This window comes from Alternaria hordeiaustralica (assembly GCF_023758085.1).
Source record: "Alternaria hordeiaustralica strain BMP 2776 chromosome Unknown scaffold_36, whole genome shotgun sequence".
NCBI lineage: Eukaryota > Fungi > Ascomycota > Dothideomycetes > Pleosporales > Pleosporaceae > Alternaria > Alternaria hordeiaustralica.
In genome coordinates, this window is record NW_026056808.1 from 118,616 (window position 1) to 141,713 (window position 23,098).

The following is a 23,098-nucleotide window of genomic DNA, read 5'->3' on the forward strand; positions in this document are numbered from 1 at the left end:
TATGACACCTGCACCCACGCGCTCAGCCTCCACAGCCACGTCTTTTTTCGCCACTTCTTGATTACGCTCAAGGAAGCTTGGCTCGGCGTTCTAGATGCGTGATGCGGACGGCTGGAAAACGCCGAGCTGCAGCTTATCCATCCTTATCACGGTCCGATAGTCTTGTAGGATGTTGCATGTGTGTGAACTGGTCGGGTTGGTTGGGCTGAACGCTTCCACGGCTGGTTTGCAGCGTCAGCGGTACCGGGGTTGGTAGCGAACGATGATGGAGAGCGCAGACACAAGGACAGCGGGAAACGGGAAAAAGCAAGATCAAGCAATAAAGCCTATCGTTCCCAACATCGCCGTTCGCACAGTGCTACAATCTCAATCTCCAACAGAGTCCCAGCCTGTGTTTCCCCAATACGCACGCCTCACGATCCCCCAGCCCGCTCATCGGCACGACCTTTTTCGGCCTGCTCAGGCCATTTCCAAGACTACTGCTGGTGCTGCATCCCTGGGCTGACGTACTCCACCAACGCACTAAATCCTTGGTGCGGTCTAGGCGCCGAGGCAGGACGCACTGTCTCGGTCTTGGTGTGAGTGGAGCGGAAAGGTTTGGCATGCCATGGCGGAGTGGGCAGCCTGTGGGGATATTGTGGGTCGGGCGGGCTGCGTGTTGCGCAAGCCTCCGAACAGACTTTGAGGGAAGGGCGCCTGGAAGACTGTAAGTGACTCGTGTCGAGGTGGACTTGTGTTTGTGCTCGTCTCGTGGTGATGCGATTGCAACGTTGCTACTTCGAACTATACTTTGGGTGCTTGGGTATGTGGTGGTGTTGATGTGCTGGCGGACTTGCGTCGAGGTGCATGTTTTGTGCTGCTGCAGTGACGATACTCAAGAAGCTCTGAGGAAATCTCACTGTCACAGCAGGCTAATGTGAAAAATAGATGTGGATGATAAAACTTCGTTACTCTGTTCGTTGTGGTATCTAGATTACTATGTACATGCTGTGTGACTATAACAGCCTTTTCATCGCAGCCATGACGGCAAGAGGTATCGCGATCGCGGGCTATGCAAACAACTTCAAACGCCTTATCCAGGACCAAGCCTGGCCCTAACATTAAGAGCTCTCAAACAGATTGCTCGAAAGATATCATACTTCTTCGTGTCATTTCTTTGCTCATGCACCTGACTTCTTCTCGCCATCCTCACCGTCAGTGCTGATAGCTGTGCTGAGGTATCGCTCAAAGACGCGCGACTCCAGATCGACGGAGCCCCTCCTGGCAACGCCATTCTTAGCATCGCGCTTCCTGAAGTACACGCGCTTGCCCCACTTCCACGACTCAATGCCGAGGAAGAACAGGAATGTAGCGACGAATACAATTCCCCATTCCCAGCTGATACCCTTGTGCCTGAAGACTGTGTCGTTGATGACAGGGATATAAAGAACGGGGAAGATGGTGACGAAAGCGAAGATGATGGAGAAGAACAGGAACTTGTTGCGCCAGACGTCAATGGCCCATTGCGTGAAATACTTGTTGGAGTTGGGCTGCATCATGAAGAATGAGCGTCGCATGTCCAACATTTGCCATGCCAGGAAGACGGAGAACCAGGTAAGGCAGGCGAAAGTAGTCGCACGAGCGCGGAAGACGGTGTCGCAAGTGTCGTTGAACGATTCATTGCAGCCGTTTCCGAGGTTGCCATCACCGAAGCCAAACATGACCAGGGAGAACGCGCCGAGACAGAGGGCGGCAATCCAGAGACCGTAAACGAACATGTCGAGAATCACCTCGATGGTGAAGACACCGCGCTTGAGCTGCAATCTGTTAGCATCTGTCCAAAGAGTCGATCAAACGGAAGGCAACTTACATTTTGAGGTGGGCGAGTGAGAATGTCTGGTGCAGCGACCTCAAAACCGAGACCCATGTCGGGAAGAGAGGAGGTAATCATGATGATCCACATGACTTCGACAGGAGATACAGGGAAGACCGAGAGTCCACTTTCATCCTTGAATGCGAGACCAATGAGCAGAACGCAGGCTTGCGCAATGTTCTGGGCGAGCAGATGGAGAATGAACTTTTGGATATTGTCGAACATACGGCGACCCTCCTCAATAGCGTTCAGGATAGAGGCGAAGTTGTCATCGGTCAAAACAATGTCGGAAGCGTCTTTGGCAACATCGGATCCAGTTCCCATACCGATACCAACATCGGAGCGCTTCAGGGACGGGGAGTCGTTCACACCGTCACCAGTCATACCAGTGAAGGCCTTGCGTCGGTGAAGGGCGTCGATCATGCGGACCTTGGTGTTCGGGGCGCATCGAGCAATGACAAGAGGAAGTAGGGGAAGAGCGTCGATTTCGTCGTCGGAGAGCTTGTCAAACTGCGATGCAGTCATGACCATGGCATCGGCGGTTTCCTTGGGAAGAGTGTTCATGTTTGATGGCACAATACCGACTTCAATGGCGATTGCGCGAGCGGTACCAGGGTGATCACCAGTGAGCATGTGGACTTCGATACCAGCCTTCTGGCACTGGCGAACGGAGCCGGCAGTCTCGGGGCGGGGTGGGTCGTACAGTCCAACAAGACCGCGGAAAATCAAGCCATTCTCGATGCTCTCGCGGTCAAGGTCCTGACCCTTCTCAGGTGATGGGCCATCGTACTCCTTGCTTGCGAGCGCCAAAACACGCAGACCCATGGAAGCCAGGGATTCCATGTTAGCCAAGATCTCTTCGCGGTAGTCGTCGTCAAGGTCAACACCAGATTCGCTCTCATCGTTGAATACGCGAGTGCAGGAGTAAATGACGCGCTCGACAGCACCCTTGGTGAATACGTATTTCTTAGAGCTGGCGGTTTCCTCAAAGATAACGGACATCTTCTTGACATCGGAGTCGAATGGGAACTCAGCGAGCTGCTTCCAGGCAGGTGTGTCACCACCGGTGTGTTCGAGACGGTTCCACTTGAAGCGAGAGGCAAAGACTTGGATAGCAATTTCAGTTGGGTCACCTCGTGCGTTCCATTGACCTTCGTCAGTCTGATGAACATGGGCCAAGTTGGCGAGCGAAGCAACCTTGAGGTAGTCGACCAGGTGCTCGTTGTCCTGTAGAAGCTCCTCCCATGTCTCTGTCTTCTCGTCAACATCAGGGTCGATGTGGCGTGGCTGTTTGGGGTTGAACATCAGAGCGCCAACGGTGGGGTTGTGTGGCTCGTCGGACTGGCCAACGGAATATGTGCCCTTAGCAGGAATCCATGCCTTCTTTGCAACCATCTTTCCTTGTGTGAGAGTACCAGTCTTGTCGGAGCAAATATCAGTGACACCACCAAGAGCCTCGAGTGACTTCAGGTTGCGAACAATGACGTGACGTTGCACCATGCGCTTTGTGCCGGCGGCCATTGTGATGGTCAAGACGACGGTAAGGGAGGCGGGAATCATACTGAGACCAGTGGCTACGGCGTAGATGATGACCTCGCTGTTGTTGGAAAAGCTGTTGGCGGCCAAAACGATGATTGCGCAGACAACGGCGACACCGAAAAGGAGGATGGCGAGACGAGCGAGCTTCTTCTGAAGGGGAGTACCGACGTTGACACCAAGGAAATGGCCGACGGCATCAGCGGCAGTCAGAGACCATGCTTGAGCGTAGCGATGGGGTTTGGCTTTGCCATCAGGCTTGCGCTTGACCTCACGAACGCGCGAACCCTTCTGTCGAAGAGACATGGCGATGGAACCGATCTCAGTGTACATTCCAGTAGCAAAGACGACACCACGGGCGCGTCCCTTGGTAACGGTCGAGGAGCTGTAGGCGACATTGAGGCGGTCACCAGGGCCGGTGTCCTCGTCGAAAACGGCATCGCCATCTTTGTTGACTGGGAGGGATTCGCCAGTAAGTAGAGCCTCGTCGGTTTCAAAGTTTAGGGCTTCGATGATACTGGATGCGAGTCAGTGACGTACAAACTAGTTTAGCGCAATTCAACGTACCGGATGTCAGCAGGGACAGTGTCACCTGTCTTTAGCTCAATCAAATCACCGGGAACAACCTCAATGGTTGGCACAGTAACAGTCTTTCCGTCTCGCGCAGCGGTAGCTGTTGGCGAAGAGAGTGATCGAAGCGAGTCCATTGTCTTTTCAGCATTGAACTCTTGGACGAAACCGATGATAACGTTGAGCAGAATGATGGCGGTTACTACACCACCCTCAATCCACGATTGGATAGCGAAGGACACAGCCATTGCAGCGATCAAGATCTGGGATTTGTTAGGATTGTTACATTGTGTGTTCATTGAGGTAACATACCAATGTCATTGCGTTGGCGACCTGCCTTAGCAGAATCTTGCCTGGTGATACACCTCCATCGTCGCCCAGATCGTTGTTGCCGTACTTCTCATGTCTCGACTTTGCTTCTGCAGTAGTCAGACCGTCTTCGTCGTTACACTTGATCTCGGCGACGACGTCCTTCCATGGGAGGGCATGTGCGGGTTTGGAGAGAGGCTCGTTAGCCTGGCCGGACTTGTGGCCCTCGAGAGACGGTGCCTTCTTGCCCATAGTGAGTGATTTCTGGTGCTAAGAAGTGAATGGGATGCAGACAAAAGATCTAGATCCGGGGACATGGCAGACTTTAAACAAGCAAGTTGGCACGCGGGTGCACACACCATGAGAGCAGCCAAGAACCGTGCGATATCGAGAGCTTGGCGTGATGGTGACTATCTTGGGACCGGTGCAGGGAACGTCATCGTCGGTAACGGTCGGCACTCGTCAACAAAGAGATGCATGCATGTCCGCAAACGTTTGGTTGTCAGCCCTCTGGATATACTGGATGGCACATCTGACCCTGCCTGCCTTTTACCACACTGCACAACAGCATCATCGAGTAACGTTGAGACGATTGAGCGGCAGATGCCACCCCAAAGTGCTGTTAGTAGTGCCGGGCATGACGACAGCGGGGTTGGTAGCACCCGTTCACCAGCACTGCGAGCGGGGATGAGTGAAAAGAGGTGGCGAGCTGTTCGGTCCCAGCCAAGCATCCCGCTCGCCTACGATCCGCCTAGCCGTGCTAATTTCTCGGCGCAGGCATAATTGTGCCGACTTCCGTACCGAAGCCACAACACCAACGTCATTTTGCGCCAGATTCCAAGCACGCTGCCATCGACTACAGATGCTCAAGCCACTTACCTTCACGGACACCCTTGCGCCAAGCCTCGATTCTCTCGTATCGCTCGAGGCGCCCAACACCTTTCCGAGCGACCTCCGTGGAACCTGCTGAGGTCGTCACGCCGCATGCTAACGGCGAAGCTTAACACCAACATGACAAGGCGTATTTCGCCTGGATATCCCCACTGAGACGGGCCCAAGCCAGCCTCTTGTCGCTCTTATCTGTCACCGGTGGCTTGACTGCAGCGCCGAGCTTTCCGTCGCGGGTCACGAGACTCAACAATCACTTCTGCATCCGCGCCAAGCACCAAGGTCCGCTTACTCCACACCTTCCATCTTGATTACGGAAGGTTCTAGTCGCAAGCTAGATCGGTCGTAATACTTGCGTGTGTAACATGCTCAGCTACTTTGTCACGGTATCACAAAGGCAGAATTCGGTACACTGAGCACAATAACTTCAATTGCCGTCATGGAGATATCATATACCAGGGAAAACTTTGCATCCATTTGACAGCCGTAACGGCCTCAAATCAACTACATGCGCATAAAAGTGGGCTTACCCCACTTCTACCACGATTCAGACAAGCAAGCAAGAGATGGGTCTCTTGGATATCCCACGCCTTGGCATGCCTCACGCCATTTCTGTGCCGCGATCTAGTCTAAGCATCCCAGTCCTCCGAGCACCCATCGGAGAACCAGATTTTGTCGCTTATATCTCTATCTAACATTTCAACGGCGATGCGCTCTTTCACAGCGCGACCCAGACTCGTTACCACCTCATCTCCTTCAGCTGCAAGCGAGAAGCCGCCGATGAGATGCTCAGCTACATTTTCGGTGGTATACATGCCAGGTCGGTATATCTTGTTGAATCGGGGCTGGTATTGAGACAGCCTGGCGAATCGAACACTTGTCAGGCAAGGAGACATCGTCAACTGCTTGAAGATCGTAAACCAGGTTGCATCTTTTAGCTCGACGAGTCCCGGTTTCAGCTTTCGTCCATTGACCTCTTGAACCACTCCATCCTCGTCGGAATCAGAATCTTCGACATCCTCAAAGTCGGAGGGCTCAAACGCATCTTCGTCGTCATACCAACCATACAGATTCAAGCCACAAATGTGAAGGCTCTGCAGAGTTTTTCGGTGCTTGAACAGAAACCTCTTGAAAAGAGGTGATGCCATCGGACTACTACGGATGTCGAGGTGCGTGAGAGTAGGGAACTGGGTCCATCGAAGGAAGGTGGGCACGTTCTCGTTACACAACGTAAGTGACCTGAGATTGCCGCTGACGGACTGCAGCAACGATGTGATCCAATGCTTCTCAAAGATTTCGAATGTGCGGATGAACTTCAAGTGTGTGACACGATGCTGAACACGTGTCCAATCGGAACTCGAGATATCGAACGGTTGTTCCTCGTAACCCAATCCCATCGTATGCAGTGCGACTTCCAGAGTCCAGTCTTTGCGATCTTCGATACCTCGCAGCGCCGAGAGCACTTTGGCGATGTGGCCATGTAGCTTACCGCCGCAGGCCTTTCCTTCATTGCGAAGTGCCCATTGAGGGCCAGCCCAATGTCCGTAGGCTCCCCAGCCCATTTCGCGGAGGATGCGCTTTGAGCCCCAAGCCTCGGTCCAGGCAGCAGCATCCTCGCTTTCATTCGGGTAAGGGTCTTTCAGGTAAGAGTCTTTCGGGTAAGAGTCAATGCGTATATGCTTCAAGTTTGGGAAACCTTGCAGTGCCGACTTCAACATCCCCACTGCTTCGTCGCTGGCATCAAACTCTTCCTGCTCTTCAACAAGCTTTTCGTGCTTTGGCCCATACGTCCTGGGCCAGTCTTCCTCCTGATCTCTAGATCTACAATTCTTTAGCTTCCAAAAAGCCATGTATCCGTTCACGTGCTCAGGTCCGATGGCCACTTCCTCGACGTAATTTCTCAGAACAGGATCGGTGGAGATGCTCAAAAGGCATTGGAGACTGGCGCGGGACAGCATATGTTTTCGGGTAGCAAAACAGCGTTTTTTCCAGCCATCATGTGTTGTTTGTTGTATGCGCCGGCTTGTAGAGCGGAGGTTGCAGATGTCGTCGCCAGAAAGAATGGCCTTGCCTTTGGCGTTGGTGCTTTGCGTTACTAACGTCATGAGCTCGACGGGTAGAGCTTCTAGGCCTGGGTTTGAAGACGTCGTAGCTGCTGTGGTTATGTCGAGGGTCTTGAGCTCCTCGGAGAGAGCCTCTGGATCATTCTGTGGAGACGCCATAGCTGCAGGTATACTGGAATACGTTGGTGGGTATGGATGAGTTGCGTCAATGTCGTGGTTGTAGCAATCCGGTCGATCAACACTTTCTGTGGGGAGAGGGAAGAGTCTGAAGAGTTTTGAAAGGTAAAATTTGAAGGATTCAAAAAGGGTACGAGCATTGAGAGGACACAGCTGGAACGCCGCCACCGGAGTAATGTGAATGCACCGACTTCACAGTGGCTTCGCCTCACAACATGCCTAAGGGGAGAACCTCCGCAGAATACGCTATGAAGGAACATATCACGAAACTTAACACATTTCTATTCACACTGTTACTGCTGGGATAGTAAAATGCCATATGCATGCTTTTGAGATATCTCAGAGTCTCCCCTCGACATAGTAGCCTATAGCTACATGCAAATGCATCCGCAACAAGCCTTGCCACACTTTCAATGGCCGCTGTTGACGCTACTTGAGTGAAACCCCAGGATCGATCGAGTTGAGCCGACGCTTCTATCATTCGTAGAGCAGGGTAGTGCTTGCTTCCCACAGGATAGCTAGTTCGACGGCAGTAAATTGCGAGACAGAGGAGTCTCCGTCATCATCATCCGCTACCACAGCACCAGGAGCAACTCCGACTGTATCTGCGCTCTTTGCTTCTTCCCCGATGATGATTGAGGGGGGATCTAGCTCAGAGTTGTCACCAGGAGTGGGGTTGTAGACGGTGCCTGAGCGAACATTGTTAGCTCGATCCAAATCATGATCATCGTATCAAAAGCTCACCACGATACGAAGGACCAAAAGTCCTATCCATCCACGCAACTGCATCCCAAGCCCGGAGATCATAGTCGTCCCATGCCTGCCTCCAGCAACACTGTGGAACATCAATACTCCAATCGATGCCCAGTGAGGAAAGGATGTCCAGCGCGGGGTGCGGATACGAAGTAAACGCAAAGTCAACATATGAGCCTCCAATCCAGCTTGAACAAGCGATTCCAATGTGCTCCAGCACAGGAAGCTGTTTCCGATAGTAAGATAACGTGGTAAGCCAGTCAAGGAATGCAAGTTCTGGGAAATGGACCTCCAAGGTCTCAAGAGTTGGTGGCAGCATCTCATCCGCCGGTTGCTGGATATGCGCCCATTGTGGCTCGCTCCGTCCGAAGAGGCATTGATAAGGTACCAAAAGATGCTTGAGCGCCTTGAAAATAAGGAAGCCATCTGCGGGTAGTACGTGGTCTAGAAAGCTGGTGTCCTCCTCACTGCAGTGAGTGGATGCGTCTAGTTCCAGTCTTGTCAAGACAGGTGCTACTGACATGAGCTTCTGAAATAGGATAGTATAGCTGCCCTCATCATCGCGCGCGAGATTGAAGTTTGAACGGGTTCCGGCCACTGTGTCGTCGTCATCGTTGAAAGGCATACGCAGAGTTTCCAAGTGAGGAAAGTGTGCGAGGAAGGGAAACAAGGCGTCGTACTGACTACAATCTGGATTGAGAACGGCGGATTGCACCGGGATTGTAAGAAATTTGACAGCAGAATTGATCGCAGACGAGGCTCCGTCGGCCAGAATGTGGCTGGCACGGGTAAGAACAATCTCCTCCAGATGTGGGGACCTGGCGAGTATCCAATGGAACTCGGTGCCTTCGAATTTGAGGCTTCGTAGCTTTTGCAGTCCAGGGAATGTCGTGAGATGTGCTGTGCGATTATCGAAATGGGAGATGAGTTTGCTCAAGCACTTGGAAACGACCCTGGGCCTGCCATCGTCGTCCTCGTCGGCACGTACAATCGACAAGCTAAGACATTTGAGCTCGGTCATTTGCCAGAAAAGGAGAGCGCAAGCGATGCGAATTTCTTCTATTTCTGCTCGGATGGTAGAGGGGAACATCGCGCCCTGTGGTACAACACCAAGCGTGGGGACCTCGATACTCATCATGCGGTCAACGACTTTGATGTCGAGATTTTCGGTCTTCCTGGATAGATCTGGCCGCGACAGGATTGTCCGGTAGAATAGCCATAGATCTCGTGGCGCGCTGGCCCACACACTGTACCGGCCTAGGACCACGTCGCGATACAGCTGTCGTTCGACAAGCGCGCGCAGCTCAGGGCTTATGCATGCGATGCTGGGAGGTCGGAAGTGCGAGCAATGATGGACAACGGACTGAAGAAGCTCTGTGGGTAGTTTTCCCAGACGACTGTCAGCATATGGAAGAGCGCTGCCTGTAGCCCCGTCGTGGCCTGGTGGTGATGTTGTCTCCATCGCCGAGTCGCGCAGCTGTCCACTTTCCTGATGGGGAGGTGTCAGTTGTGAGGTGTTCGACAAAGTAGCGTATACATACAAGAGGTAGGAAGTGGTGAGAACGATACTATCCCTTTTCGGACTAAGCGCGGTGCAGGTAAGAGAGGTCGCTCCTTCTTCACCTTCATTCACTTGATGTAGGCAACAGTACACTCATTCCGCTCAACATGCTGTATGATATGGAGATGAGCATTCGTGCATTGGCGAATCGAAGGCCGTCTATTCATGGACATCCTGGACTCGTCCCGGCACCGCGACAGCATGACCTATTCAGGCAATGCCCTTTCTTGTATGGCCTGATACAAACGCTGCTCTACAGCAGTGCTATTAAAGAAAATTGCCGCGTCTTCGCGCGACCACGATACGTTCACAGACGCCGGAATCTGTTTAATAAACCATCTGGCAAAGCGCTCCAACTTCTCGTATTGAATCCGCTGTACTTCCAAAGCTTTAGGATCCGTAGACCCCGCTGCAGTTAAGCGGTAGAATTCACTCTCCGTGAAGGTGATACTGATACGCTCAAGCTTGAGCATGTAGTATATGCGGCCCATGGGGTTCATCCATGATTTTGAGGGGTAACACCCGCCGGATGGATCTTTACGGAACTGAAATTCCAGCTCTTTCAGAAGCTGCAGGATAGTCGGGTTTATTGTAGTTGACATGTGTAAACACTTGAGGCCGTGGCCATATTTTATTGCGCTTTCTTTGTCCATAAGGCCGGGTTCCACTTGAATGAACATTCTTCGGCTCCCGTAGAAGAGCTTCCTCACTTCATTGTGTATCTGCCTGTTGGTTCGCATGATGTTGAGGCGTGGACGCGTGACGTGTTGACGTGAAGGGTCAAGGACGATGCGAGGCCCCGGGGGAAGAAGGAACGAGTACGTGTGGAGGCGGAGCTCAGCGGGAAGTCGGAGGAAGGGAAAGGGTTTGGCTAGTACATGTCAGCAGAGTCAGGGTATGTGGTCCCTTCTGTACATACCTCTTTCCTCAAGTATGGCAAAGGCGCTTTCGAGGTTGGTTTCGCAGGCAATGTCAATATCTCGTAGTAGGGGGCGTATCTCTGAGAATATGGGTGGTGGCCCCGCCCACCCGGATAGCTTGTACTTATTAGCATAGGGCCTGCCTTGCAGGACGTTCTTGTATGCTTCAGCATAAGCATCGGCGGTGGCGCGCGGCCCCGTGAGGCCTTTTACTACGAGGTAGAACCTCTCCGAGCCAGCGACGTAGACTGATCCTCCAGATGGGTTTGTTTTGCAGGCATCGTCAATATTGGTAATATCATCTTCGCTAGGACTATCTGGCCGTATGCTCGATATGGCGCGATCGAGAGCTTGTAGCTTTAGCTTCAGATGACCAGCATCTGCGAGAGAAAAGCGCTCCGTGTCCGTAGAGGGGCTGGACTGAGCCGGCGGCAAGACCAGTCGTCGGGCGTTCAGATCGTGAATGGTGCGAATGACCATGGTGTTGAGGGGTGGCGGTGTGGTGATGCCGTCGACGCGCGACGCGAGTGGAAGAGCAGTCGGCAGCCCCGCGCGTTGGCCAGTGATGTAACTAGCCGCTCCGGCCATGCTGCGGCCCTGAAATCAGAAGCACATGCAAGACACCAGCAAGCCCATGTAATCCCATGTTTCTGACGCCTGCCACCGCCCCATGACTGTATAACATGCCTCGTCCCGCCATTACCCTCTGAGTTCCTCTCCATCGCCAACACGTTTCCTCGACGCGTCCATCTTCGCGTGCTTTGCCGATCGCCCCGCCCAAGGCCGCTGGCTCCACCCTTCCAAGCTTCACGGTACCACGCAAAGTCCTGGCTGAGCAAGTTGCGCGTTGGCGGCGACGCCCCTCCAGTCGACAGAATGGCTGCCCCGGATAACAAGCAGGGCTTTCTCTCCAATCTATCCCCATGGCCTTCACGCGCCGGCACCCCCAAGCCCCCGGCGACATCCAAGGCCGAGGGGAGTGCGGACAAGGCGAAGAAGGCAGAGCAGGAGAAGGAGAAGGATAGAGCTGCGGCAGTACTTGCTCCCCAGCAAGGAGGGGATCATGTGATTGATCGGAGGTACAGACTGAGTCTCAAGCGGTACCCCAAGGACTGTCCTCCGCTGGCTGTGAGGTGGTTTCATGCTATAGATGTAAGTAGTCAATATACACCCTTGGGCTGTCATCGTATCCATCGCGCTCTTGCCTTCCCTTGCGGCACTGACTTTGGCAGACGCCCAAGCGCAAACCCCTCTCGAAACATGCCATGGCCCCAGACACGGCCCTGCCCAAACCCAAGAAATGGATACCCTTCGGCGCCAGCGACTCTCGCGCCATCGAGGCCGCCTTCCAAAAGACTGCCGACGAAGCCGATGCCGACGAACTGCGAAAGGGCATCATCAGCCCCACGACGCCCACCCAAGCGAGCGCGACTCCTCCCAAAACCACAAAGGTGCCCGTCAACGAAGACTACCTGTTCGACGTCGAGATCGAGACACGCGAATTGGCGCCATCATACTGGCTGGGTCCGGTATACGATGTGAAGCGAGGGACGTGGTTCACACCGGATGGGGAGGCCGTCGATGAAGGTCTAGCCATGCAGCTCGAGGAAGGCTACTTGAAAGTCAAGCCCTGGAAGTTCGGGAAGCCGGAAGAGAAGCGAGCAGTTTCGCAACCCCGCGCTCGGCCGCTCTCTATGGGCCCAAGTGCTGGCGAGGACCACCGCAAGGAGCTGGCCAGGCTGAACCGCGATTCGACATCCAACCCAGTCACGCCCAAGTCGTCGTATGATAATCTACAGAAAGAGGCTTCGAAACAGTCGAACGATTCTAACCCCGGCGATGCATCTACAACCTCCAATGCGCCCGCCGACTTACCGCGCACACACCGACTGTTCGGCGCACATCTGAACTCCACCGTTACCTATCAAGACGAGACGACAGCCTGGATGTTGACTGATGACATGTGGTCGCGCATGGGCAGTACCCTGTATCAGCGCTTCGCTGGAGGAGCCCATTACGCTGGGTACAAATACATTCGAGGATACACCGATCCCAAAGAAAAGAAGAAACAACCGACCCCAGGGAAGGGCCCTCAGAGCGCAAAACAGGAGGATCGACCGGCTACACCCGCCCTGGCATATGGTTCAGATCACGGCAAGCAGTCGGACTCTGATGCCGATGGAGAAACGTCTGAAAACGAGCGAAGCATGTCGCCTTCCCAAACGCGCAGGCGCAATCTCGAACGACAGGTCTCGTCACTGATGACATCCTCAAAACCAGAATATGAGCAACAGCAGGAAGAGGAGATGCGAAAGCGTGAGGAGAAAGAGATGCGGGAAGACTACAAAACCCAGCATGGGAGTGATCAAGACCGTGATATTGAGCATCTGCTCCTAGTAACACATGGCATTGGACAACGTCTCGGGATGCGAATGGAGTCCATTAACTTCATTCACGACGTCAACACTTTACGCAAGTCCCTCAAGTCTGTCTACTCAGCTTCGCCGGATCTGCAAGCCCTGAATGCGGAAACGGACTCAGAGACCAAGAACAACCGCATACAAGTCATCCCCATCATTTGGCGGCACTTGTTGGACTTCCCTAAGCAAAGCTTGAAGCACAACCGCAAAGAACACGACCTAGGCGATCTCGACCACGAAGATGAAGAGTATCCTAACCTCGAGGACATAACCGTTGAAGGTGAGTTAAGCGATCCGGTCCTAAGCCAGAACAGATACTAACAATACAGGCGTTCCCGCTGTTCGCAATTTCCTCACTGATCTCGCGCTTGACATCTTGCTGTATCAAAGCCCTGCCTATAAGGGCCATATCTCTCGAATCGTCGTGAACGAGCTTAACCGTACCTACCGTCTGTTCAAGGAGCGCAACCCTTCGTTCAAAGGCAAAGTGAGCTTAGTCGGGCACTCGCTCGGGTCTGCCATCATGTTCGATATTTTATGCATCCAAAAAGACCCAAAAGCCAAACCAAGCACACAATCGGCCAAACAGCGAAGATCTACCGAAGAAGGCCTGAAGCTGGACTTTGAGGTGGAGGACTTCTATGCTCTTGGATCGCCTATTGGCCTGTTTCAGATGCTCAAGGGGCGTACCATCGTTGGGCGACCGCAGAATTCTACCACCGGATTTGTTCCACCAAAGACGCCTGCGACATCGATTGATGACCCCTTCTCACAAGGTGGAGACGAGCATGCGTTCGACATCACGACTTCCTCGCCTCTCTGCAAGCAAGTCTTCAACATCTTCCATCCGACCGATCCCATCAGTTATCGCATCGAGCCGTTGATATCGCCAGCGATGTCAGCCCTTAAGGCTCAGCCTCTACCTTATACCAAAAAGGGCATCTTCGGTGCGCCTGCATCGCAAGGCTTTACTGGCATTGGACAGCGCGTTGGCCAGGGTGTGACAGACTTCTGGACTTCTCTAGGATCTGGTAAGTTCAGATCGCCTCTGACTACCTGACATATTTGTTACTATGAGCTATCTGCTGACAACACATGTGCTAGGTATCGCCAGTGGACTACTCAACCGCAGTCTCGGCATATCAGGGACCGAGATGACAGGCGCAGGCAGCAATACACAAGGACAGCGCACCTCTCGACCCCTCACCGCCGCGGCACCCGCCCCAAATAGCGCTGTCAATCTCGTGCCAGGACTCAACGAGCCTACCAGTGCCTTCATCAGCGAAGAGCGTCGCCGCCGCCTTGGACAAGAAACCATTGCCGAGGGCACAGACGGCGAACACCCTCCGACGCTTATCGAAGGCGACATTGAGACACTCTTTGCTGGTTTCCAAAAGCGAAGAGCGAGCCAACAAAGCGAAGACGGCGAGCGAGACGTAGAGAAGGATCTCGAATGGCAGGAGCTAGAAGAACGAAGTCGCAAACTTAAGAAGGAGGAAGCTAAAGTCCGGGCGCTGAACAGTAACGGTCGCGTGGATTACAGTATTCAAGAAGGCGTAAGTAACAACGTCTTCTCTATGTGTAGCTTGCGGTTCTGACATTGCAACAGGCTTTTGATATCTCGCTGCTGGCGAGCATAGCGAGTCACATGACATATTGGGCCGACGAGGACGTTTCGCATTTCATGATATCGCAACTTTTGGCGAGGCATCGTGTTTTTAAGCCGAAGGAGTGAGTGTTGTTTGTAGACTTGGCAGTAGATTGATGATATACCCTGAATAGATTCCTGATATCTCCGATAACGGCTGCGAAGATTGCAATAGCGAGTATCATGGGATGACTTATATAGTCTGACCTGTCCGTGTTGTTCTGAAGTTGTTATCTTGAGCTAATGCACCCTTCCGCCGTTGATCATTCTAGAGACGACAGGGCATTTCTCCGCCAGGTGTTTGCTGCAACGCGCGGACGTGCGTTTGCTATGCGCGCAGTCTTCTTTGTTTGTTTTCCTTACCCAAATAGGGCAATACGCGCTTTCCTCACTTTCACGCCTCGGAATTCGCATTGGGAAGCGCGTCGCACAGACTTTTCGAGTAGCATGATCTCACTGACCGCGAATAAGGCAGTCGCGACATCGACCCACACAGTCACCTCTCCACCCGCACCCGCAACGATGGCCACTCCAACGACCAACTCGACAACCGCACCCGCTACCACTACCGCCACTACGTTCAATTTCCTACGTCGCATCAGAACGCGAGTCGTAGATTTCTTCCTCCCCGAAAACATCCGCCAAGAATATCGCAGGATTATCGCGCCCCTAGCCAAATATAGATATGCATTCGTTGCACTGGCCGCCAGCACCCTGTTTGCGATCGCAGAGTATGAGCAGCCGGGTTACTTCCCCAGACCCCAAGAGTTGACCAACGCCGTGGTATGTACGTCGAGGAAGCTGCCTGGGAGACATTACTAACGGCTTGTAGATCGGCTTCCTGTGTGCGAGCATGTTGATCTTCGCTGCGTTCGCGTTGATGGAATACACCGAGACGCACACCTGGCCTTGGGAGGACGAGGGCTTTGTGTGGCCATGGCAGGCGCTGCTGTGGAGTCAGACTGCATACGTCGATGAGACGATGGGAGAGAGCGTCGCTGCGTATCGCAACATGAACATGATGGCGCCCTCGATCCAGGTAGATGGAGGTGAAGAAGCTGTGGTACTGGAGGAGACTGCATCTTGGAACGACAGTACCAGATCCATGGCTGATTCTACACTCGGCTCTACTACCCCGGCTGGCTCGCCCGCTCGACCCGACATCGTCATCCCGCCTACGCCCTTGCTGCCTGGTGGCCTTCGTCCAATCCATCTTCCACCGCCGCCGGTCCATCATTCTGGTCTCTTGGGGGAGTCGCCGGCGCCGATCAAGTTCAAACACTTCAGCGGACGCCCAAGCATGGAGAATGTTGATGAGGAGTAGATTAGGATAGCATAGAGGTGTATGCGGACATTTGAAGCAAGGAACGAAGGGATCTTGGAATGTCGCGCTATGTTTCAGCGGCCTACAGGCTGGGAGATGTCAAAGTCCGGAGTAGTCGAGGACGTCAAGAGTAGGTATAATGAATCACTTCATCAGAGGCAAGCATGGTTTGGAGATGATATGAGAAGGCAGAAAAAGTACCATTCTCAGCTATCTACTAATTGTGAAGTGCAGTACCCATCGCGGACCAGCCGACAACGAGCATACAAAAAAAGAGCAAACCAAAACGGCGCCCGCAAACAAAGCTGCACCCCACCGCCTCAATTCTGAGCGCGAGCCGGCTTCAGAAACCTCACCCAATGGGCTTGGTGCTTCCTCACCATCTCCTCCAACTGCCCAAACACCGCCGCGTTCAGTTCTCGCTGCAGTTGAACCTTGTTCTCCTGCCAGCCGTACTTCTCCAGGTAGCGCCACGCCCGCGCCCACAAGTAGAAGTCGCCCCCTACGAACAGCTGCTGCTGACCCCCATTGTCAGCGACAAACCCAGTCACCAACCCATCAACACGTGCCAGCACGGAGTGTAATTGATGAAGAGCCACTGTCCCACCAGGGGGCAGCGACTGACCAGATCTGCATTGCCAACGCAGGAGGTTAGCAAACGCGCGAAGTCCGTTCTCTTTGAGACGAAGATTCGTCTCGAAAGAGGCGAGGGAAGAACCGGAGATGTAGTCGGCGATCTTTTCCAGACCGGTCGAGCTCACAAACCAGAATTCGGCTGCCATGACCAGCGGGATGCTGTTGAGCCCGGCGTCGGTAGGCTTCTCCTGCTTGGAGGTGTTGTCGTCGGCGTCATCCTTGATGCCTGGGGCAGCGACCTCGCGGAGTTGGTAGATGACGTTACCGCCACGGCCACCACCGCGACGGCGCGAGGAGGGGCGGGAGGCGGGACCAGAGGAGAAAGACGAGGTTGGCGCGAAGGCCAAACCGGCACCAAAGGCGCCACCGAAGGAAGAAGCGGGAGCAGGCGCGGCAAAACCAGCACCGAAACCAGCACCGAAGGACGGTGCAGCAGCACCAAACCCAGGCCCGAAGGCAAAAGAAGAGGAGGGGAGAGGAGCGGGCGCGACAGGTCCAGGTATGTCATCAGCCTGGGGCTTATGGTCAGCCCCAGCTGGAAAGGAGAGGGAAGGTGGCGGCGCGACAAATCCGGAATTGTCGTCAGCCGGAGGCTTATGGTCAGCCTCCGCTGGGGGAGAGGGGTGTCGAGGAGGAGGAAGAGGAGCCGAAACCGAGGATGTGAAGCCGGGCAGCACCAGTCCCAGGGAGCCCGAAGCATGATTAGCAGGTGTCGCCAGCGACAACCCACCAAACAGAGGCTGTAGCTGTGGTCCTGGTGCTGGAGCCGGGAGCGGAAAGATGTGTATGAGCCCTTCGGGCTTCGACGGGATGCCGGCCAGGATCTCAGCGACCGAGCGCTGCGGCGGCGGCGGCGCGACAACGGGGGCGGGTGGTGCCGAAACAACCACAGGAACCGGAGCGGGAACAGGAGCAGGAAGAACTACGACCGGAGGAGGAACCGCAGCGACGAAAGGCGAGGGGGGAGGCGAATTCGGAAGGGGAACCAAACTCGCAGCCAATCTCTCACCACGAACCGCACGCCAGCGCCACCCACACACCGGATCCCAAACTCTTTCTATCTGGCCAGAGGCCTCGGTGGACCTCACGTCCAGGAACGTGTCGTACTTGCCCTCAGCGGGCAAGTATTGCTGCTGTTGTTGCTGTTGCTGCTGCTGTCGGGGCGGCGACAGGAGGGAGCCAGGGCGAGCCCACTCAGGGACCGGAGGAGGAGACCGGGACCGAGCACGCGCAAGAGCTCGACGCTCTCGGCGCGGCAGCGAAGAGGAAGGCGAAGATGGGGCGGTATGCGGACCAGCCGCAGGGACCGAAGAAGAAGAAGAAGATGGGGGAGAAGCCCAGAAGTCATCATGCTCGCAAGCGAGCCACCCCAGGAGAGTAAAGACGGCGAGGAAGAAGAGGAATGCCATTTTGGCAAAGATATGTGATGGTATGTATGTGTGTGTGTTGGAAATGTGTGGGCTGGAGAAAGAAGAGAGGGGACGGGGGAAATCGCTCTTTATATATTGGGCATCTGGGAGCTGAAAAGCTGGGAGGAGCGGTACAATAGCTATCTTTCTATTGTGGGGTGGATTGAAAAGTCGAGGTGACTGCTGGAGACGACAATAGGAATAAAGTGGGGAGGTGAAGGTGGAAAACTTACCTATTGTGTTCGCCTTCACCTCGGATTTTTGAGCAGATAGGAGACGCATGGAATAGCGAGGAGGTACTCACGTCGCCAGCGGGCTATACAAGCTTCATGTAGAAGGAATCGTATACCTCCAGGCCTACCCATGAAGTCTCTGTCCATCAAACAAAAGTAAACTGCAAACCTCCAGGCCTCCCCATGATGTCTCTATCCAGACACCGCCAATGCGATGTAGATCTCAACGCCCTACCACTCCCTAACTTCCCCTCCCGGCCCAATAAAACCCGGACTAACCCAAGCCTTCGCATCCCTACTCTCCCGTCTAACCATCTCCTCATCAACCTCAATCCCCAACCCCGGTCCCTTCATCAGCTCAATGTACCCCTCCTTCACATCCCACACCTCGGGATTCTTCGTATAAGACGTGAGATCCTGACTACCAGCGTTATAATGTATACCCAAACTCATCTCTTGGATCGCGAAATTAGGCAGCGTGCAATCAACCTGAACACATGCGGCGAGGGCGATGGGACCCAAAGGGCAGTGCGGTGCGATGGCTACGTCATAGGTTTCTGCGGCAGAGGCTATACGGCGCATTTCTGATATACCGCCTACGTGCGAGATATCTGGTTGGAGAATGTCGACGCAGCCGGATTCTAGGAAGGGGCGGACGTCCCAGCGGGAATGGAGACGCTCACCTAGGGCTATGGGTATGGACGTCTGGTTGTGCAAGGATGTGATACCCGTGATGTGTTCGGAGAGTAAGGGTTCTTCGATGAAGAGCGGGTGGTGTGGTTCCAGGGCTCGAGCGAGTTGCTTGGCCATAGGCTTGTGGATGCGCCCGTGGAAGTCCATGCCGGCGTCCATTCCGAGGTCTTTGACGGTTTTGAGACGGTCGACGGCGGATTGCAGAACTGAGGGAGAGTCGAGCCAGCCGATATCTTCTGTTGCGTTCATTTTTACGGCGTGGAAGCCTTGGGCTTTGCGAACGAGACTGTATGAGCGGGTTAGCAGCGCTGTAGTCTCATTCCTTTGAGATACTTACGCTTGCTCTTTGACATCATTTGGTCTATCTCCACCAATCCACGCATACACTTTGAGCTTGTCGCGTACTTTGCCTCCGAGCAGCTGGTAGATTGGCACATTGAGTTTCCGAGCCTTGAGGTCCCAGAGTGCAATGTCTATGCCAGCTAGTGCGCTCATGAAGACTGGCCCGCCACGATAGAAGCTGGTACGCCAGCACATTTGCCATATGTGCTCGATGTCACTGTTTTGTTGTCAGTATTGCTGCTGCTTCGGGTACTAAGAATTTTCTCACTCTGCTTCGAAGCCAACGTAACGCTCAGCCCAAGCGTCTAAGCATCCTTCGACTGCTTGTGTATGGCCTTCTAGTGATGCTTCACCCCAACCATAATTCCCATCTGCATCGGTGATCTTGACGAACAGCCAACGCGGTGGAACGCGAAAATACTCGATCGTTGCTATTTTGCCCATGGCTTACGCTCTTGGTTTTTGTACTCTACTATCTCTTTTGACGTTCGGGGTTGTCGATGCCAAGTTGCTGTCAGAATCTCAAGCGTACTCTTCACTTGAACATGGCATCGCCATCTGGGTCTACATAACTCCTAGATTGGCCAATGAGCACAATGCCGCCGCCATGTCCCCTTCGCGGTAAGCCGAACGGCGGCGCGGGGTCAAAAGGGCCAGAAGGGCTCCACCGCGGGGCGCATAGCTTCGGCAGCTGGGGTAAAGCAACCCGAGGAACGGCTGATCAAGACTTGCAATAAAACTCGCGGTACTCGCTGCGCGTAGTAGCTGTTGCTTGACATTTGACTCCAGCAAGAAGAAGAAACGCATCACCAAGCGACAAGAACGCGAATCTACGCACGAGCCACAAAGATGACATCATCACCCCCTACCGGTGTCTTCGTCCCCGTCCCGACCTTCTTCAAACCCCAATCCGAATCCAAATCGCTGCAACCCGCTATCGACGTGCAAACCCAAGTCGAGCACTCTGTCTTTCTTGCCAAAAATGGCGTGCGCGGTCTTGTCCTGCTCGGTTCCACGGGCGAAGCGATTCACATGTCGCGACAGGAGCGCATCGACCTTGTCTCTGGTGTACGGAAGGGGCTAGAAGAGGCAGGCTTCAAGGACTACCCAATCATGGCTGGTACATTGATCAACAGCGTGGATGAGACGCTGGAGTGGCTGGAAGACTTCAAGAAAGCGGGCGCGCAATGGGGACTTGTCCTTGCGCCGGGCTACTTCGGAGCTGCGGCGAGCCAGGAAGGCATCAGAGAATGGTATACCGTTGTCGCGGACAAGAGCCCATTGCCCGTACTTATGTGAGTCTCAACCACGTGAAGTTGTTGTATCATACTAACGAGACGATAGCTACAACTACCCCGGTGTAACCAACGGCGTCATGGTCACCCCCGAAACCTACCGCATCCTCGCCCAACACCCCAACATCGTCGGTTGCAAGATGTCGCACGCCGTCGTCTCATGGCACAACCAAGTCTCCCTAGACCCCAAGATCGACCACAACAAATTCCGCGTCTACTCTGGCCTCGGCCAACAACTCGGTCCCATCGTCATCTTCGATGCCGCAGGTGTCATCGATGGTCTCGCAGCCATATACCCCAAGACCGTTTGCTCGTTGATGAAGCTGGCGGAGACAAGGCCGATCACCGATGAGAACCTCAAGAAGATGAAGGAACTGCAGTACACGGTTAGCACCGCGGAAGAGTTCATCGGCAAGTATGGGATTGTAGGCATCAAAGAAGCAGTCAAGAGGGTCACCGGTTTTGGCACAATGGAGGGCGGAAGGCTGCCCCTCAAGGGTAAGCTGCCTGATGGCGAATGGGAGAAGTGGAGTGAAACATGGGAAAGGATACAGAAGATGGAGGACTCATTGAGTGAGAAGGACTTCAAGTAGAGTAAGCTTTGTCAATCTAAGCGGCCGTATTGCCTCAGCTTTAGATGTCCTCATGTTTTGCGTGACATTGTTTTGATCTCTTCCTAAAAGCTCAGCATTATGATATCGACTAACCCAGCACAGTGCTTTCCTTCCGTCAGCACCAAACTAAAGCAGAAGCTCACAACGTCCACGAACAAGGCATGGGTGATGTACAGAGACGGCGACGAAGATTTCTGCTACATATGCAGGTCCAACGAAATCCCAGTCTAACTGATCCTAATCTCACGCTTTACCACACTCGAGCCTGCCGCAGGCAGTGCACTACATCAAAATGGCTAAGTTGGATGACCTGCCGGATGAGCTGATACTCAACGTACTCCACAGAATACCCTCCGATAAAGCTGACCAGACTACTCTAGCAGGTTTCGCACGTGTTGCAAAGAAATACCGACCCGTCGCCGAAGAGGTTCTCTACCATGCACCTATCCTTCCCCTTGGATTCGACCATCATGGTGCTGTCATGCAATTTCTGCATGCACTAATCAAGGACGCGAAACTGGCGAACCTCGTGCATCATCTCGTCCTTCCAGTCACGAAGCGACTGCACAACGATGAGTCAGAATGTCAAGATCAACAATGCATGCGCGGTCTGGAGGAGCTCAAAGCTGATATAGATCGCCGAGTGGGCTTCGGTTATAAGCTTTGCACTCAAGTTGAGGGTGAGAAAGAGATTTCCATCGACGGAAAGATCGACGGACAAACGATGCCTGCATGTTATTTCGAGCCGTCACTCGGGGGTCTAATCCTCAGCCTGCTCCCCAACCTGGAAACACTTGACATGCAAACCTACCAAGAACCATTTGGCCCGGATGAGCATGGTAAGGTACCACCAAGGATCACCGAGACAACGGTCGAGGACTGGTTCGGCGCTCAAAGCAGTCAAGTTCGCGACAACACCGTTGGCGGTCTCGCTGATTTACAATACCTGACTTGTGAAGAGATCACAGACTTTGACTTCTTTCGAGGGCCAAATCTAACATCATTGGAACTAAAATGGGATACTTACTTGGGAGCGAACCCCATCGCAGCCCCAGTACCCGCAGTCATTTCTACCAGCATCACTTCTATACATCTTGAGATGACCATCCAAATGCTCGATGGCAGGAGGTGCATCAGAAGCGAGTATCTACACGCTCTTCTGCAGGGCTCGCCAGCGCTTCGGGAGCTATCAATATTTCTCTCTTACCCTGAACGGCACTCTCACCTTGACTTTGAGGACAGAGACGACCTAGGTTGGGATAACATCATCGAAGCTCTGAAACACGCAGCGCCAACGCTTGAAGAGTTGTTTATTGATGTCGAGGTACCCTTTACGGATGAGAGCGTATCGACACGGGCTCGGTCCATTAACACTTCACTGCGCCATTACAAGTTCGACAAATTGAGGCGGCTACGCATCCCGAATGAAGCGCTATGCAGCGTACAAATGAGTCATAGAGTTGATTCGGTCGACTCGCTTCCTTTGGGGCTAGAGACGATCGAAGTTGTAGATCCTGATTACCGCACCTTGGCTTGGGTGGATGCTCTCACCGTTCGTAAACGTGAGGGGCATCATACCGCACTGGGCGCAGTCGCATTAAGACAGCGAGATTTGGTCGAGGCCGCGCAAGTCTGGTCAGATGCGGAAGAGGAGGGCATTGCGATTATTAGAGCCGTCTTGCCCACTCACTAGCCGCTAGAACATCGTAGCTGATAAGTCCGTAAGGGCGTGTTCATAAAGGACCGATGTATCACATGTAACGCCATGATGAAAGTGATGGGATTGAATGAAGTGCAATGGTGAGTAGCTGTGATGAGGCGCGCCGAGGTCGGACGCGACGCGCACGCGCCTAGC

At 53.7% G+C, this 23,098-nt stretch overlaps 8 protein-coding genes across 8 annotated transcripts; 3 read left to right on the forward strand and 5 right to left on the reverse strand.

Annotated features, from left to right (window-relative positions):
* Window positions 1-1,160: 1,160 nt before the first annotated feature.
* Window positions 1,161-4,519, reverse strand: J4E84_010101 (uncharacterized protein; the record flags this gene model as incomplete). Its single annotated transcript, XM_049392659.1, has 4 exons — window positions 1,161-1,796; window positions 1,850-3,905; window positions 3,956-4,221; window positions 4,271-4,519. 4 exons carry the CDS (start codon window positions 4,517-4,519, stop codon window positions 1,161-1,163), a joined length of 3,207 nt encoding a protein of 1,068 aa, XP_049239607.1.
* Window positions 4,520-5,784: 1,265 nt separating this feature from the next.
* On the reverse strand, window positions 5,785-7,377 carry J4E84_010102 (uncharacterized protein; the record flags this gene model as incomplete). Its single annotated transcript, XM_049392660.1, has 1 exon — window positions 5,785-7,377. The coding sequence occupies one exon, from the start codon at window positions 7,375-7,377 to the stop codon at window positions 5,785-5,787; it is 1,593 nt and encodes a 530-aa protein (XP_049239608.1).
* Window positions 7,378-7,872: 495 nt separating this feature from the next.
* On the reverse strand, window positions 7,873-11,109 carry J4E84_010103 (uncharacterized protein; the record flags this gene model as incomplete). The annotated part of the gene is made up of 4 exons (XM_049392661.1): window positions 7,873-8,084; window positions 8,140-9,637; window positions 10,090-10,580; window positions 10,629-11,109. 4 exons carry the CDS (start codon window positions 11,107-11,109, stop codon window positions 7,873-7,875), a joined length of 2,682 nt encoding a protein of 893 aa, XP_049239609.1.
* Window positions 11,110-11,505: 396 nt separating this feature from the next.
* J4E84_010104 (uncharacterized protein) lies at window positions 11,506-16,021 on the forward strand (the record flags this gene model as incomplete). The annotated part of the gene is made up of 8 exons (XM_049392662.1): window positions 11,506-11,781; window positions 11,862-13,329; window positions 13,379-14,080; window positions 14,154-14,605; window positions 14,659-14,780; window positions 15,173-15,289; window positions 15,456-15,480; window positions 15,530-16,021. The coding sequence occupies 8 exons, from the start codon at window positions 11,506-11,508 to the stop codon at window positions 16,019-16,021; spliced, it is 3,654 nt and encodes a 1,217-aa protein (XP_049239610.1).
* A 320-nt stretch (window positions 16,022-16,341) lies between these two features.
* On the reverse strand, window positions 16,342-18,066 carry J4E84_010105 (uncharacterized protein; the record flags this gene model as incomplete). Its single annotated transcript, XM_049392663.1, has 1 exon — window positions 16,342-18,066. One exon carries the CDS (start codon window positions 18,064-18,066, stop codon window positions 16,342-16,344), a length of 1,725 nt encoding a protein of 574 aa, XP_049239611.1.
* Window positions 18,067-18,530: 464 nt separating this feature from the next.
* Window positions 18,531-19,778, reverse strand: J4E84_010106 (uncharacterized protein; the record flags this gene model as incomplete). Its single annotated transcript, XM_049392664.1, has 3 exons — window positions 18,531-19,278; window positions 19,330-19,551; window positions 19,603-19,778. The coding sequence occupies 3 exons, from the start codon at window positions 19,776-19,778 to the stop codon at window positions 18,531-18,533; spliced, it is 1,146 nt and encodes a 381-aa protein (XP_049239612.1).
* A 405-nt stretch (window positions 19,779-20,183) lies between these two features.
* J4E84_010107 (uncharacterized protein) lies at window positions 20,184-21,222 on the forward strand (the record flags this gene model as incomplete). Its single annotated transcript, XM_049392665.1, has 2 exons — window positions 20,184-20,629; window positions 20,679-21,222. 2 exons carry the CDS (start codon window positions 20,184-20,186, stop codon window positions 21,220-21,222), a joined length of 990 nt encoding a protein of 329 aa, XP_049239613.1.
* Window positions 21,223-21,535: 313 nt separating this feature from the next.
* Window positions 21,536-22,936, forward strand: J4E84_010108 (uncharacterized protein; the record flags this gene model as incomplete). Its single annotated transcript, XM_049392666.1, has 1 exon — window positions 21,536-22,936. One exon carries the CDS (start codon window positions 21,536-21,538, stop codon window positions 22,934-22,936), a length of 1,401 nt encoding a protein of 466 aa, XP_049239614.1.
* Window positions 22,937-23,098: the final 162 nt, after the last annotated feature.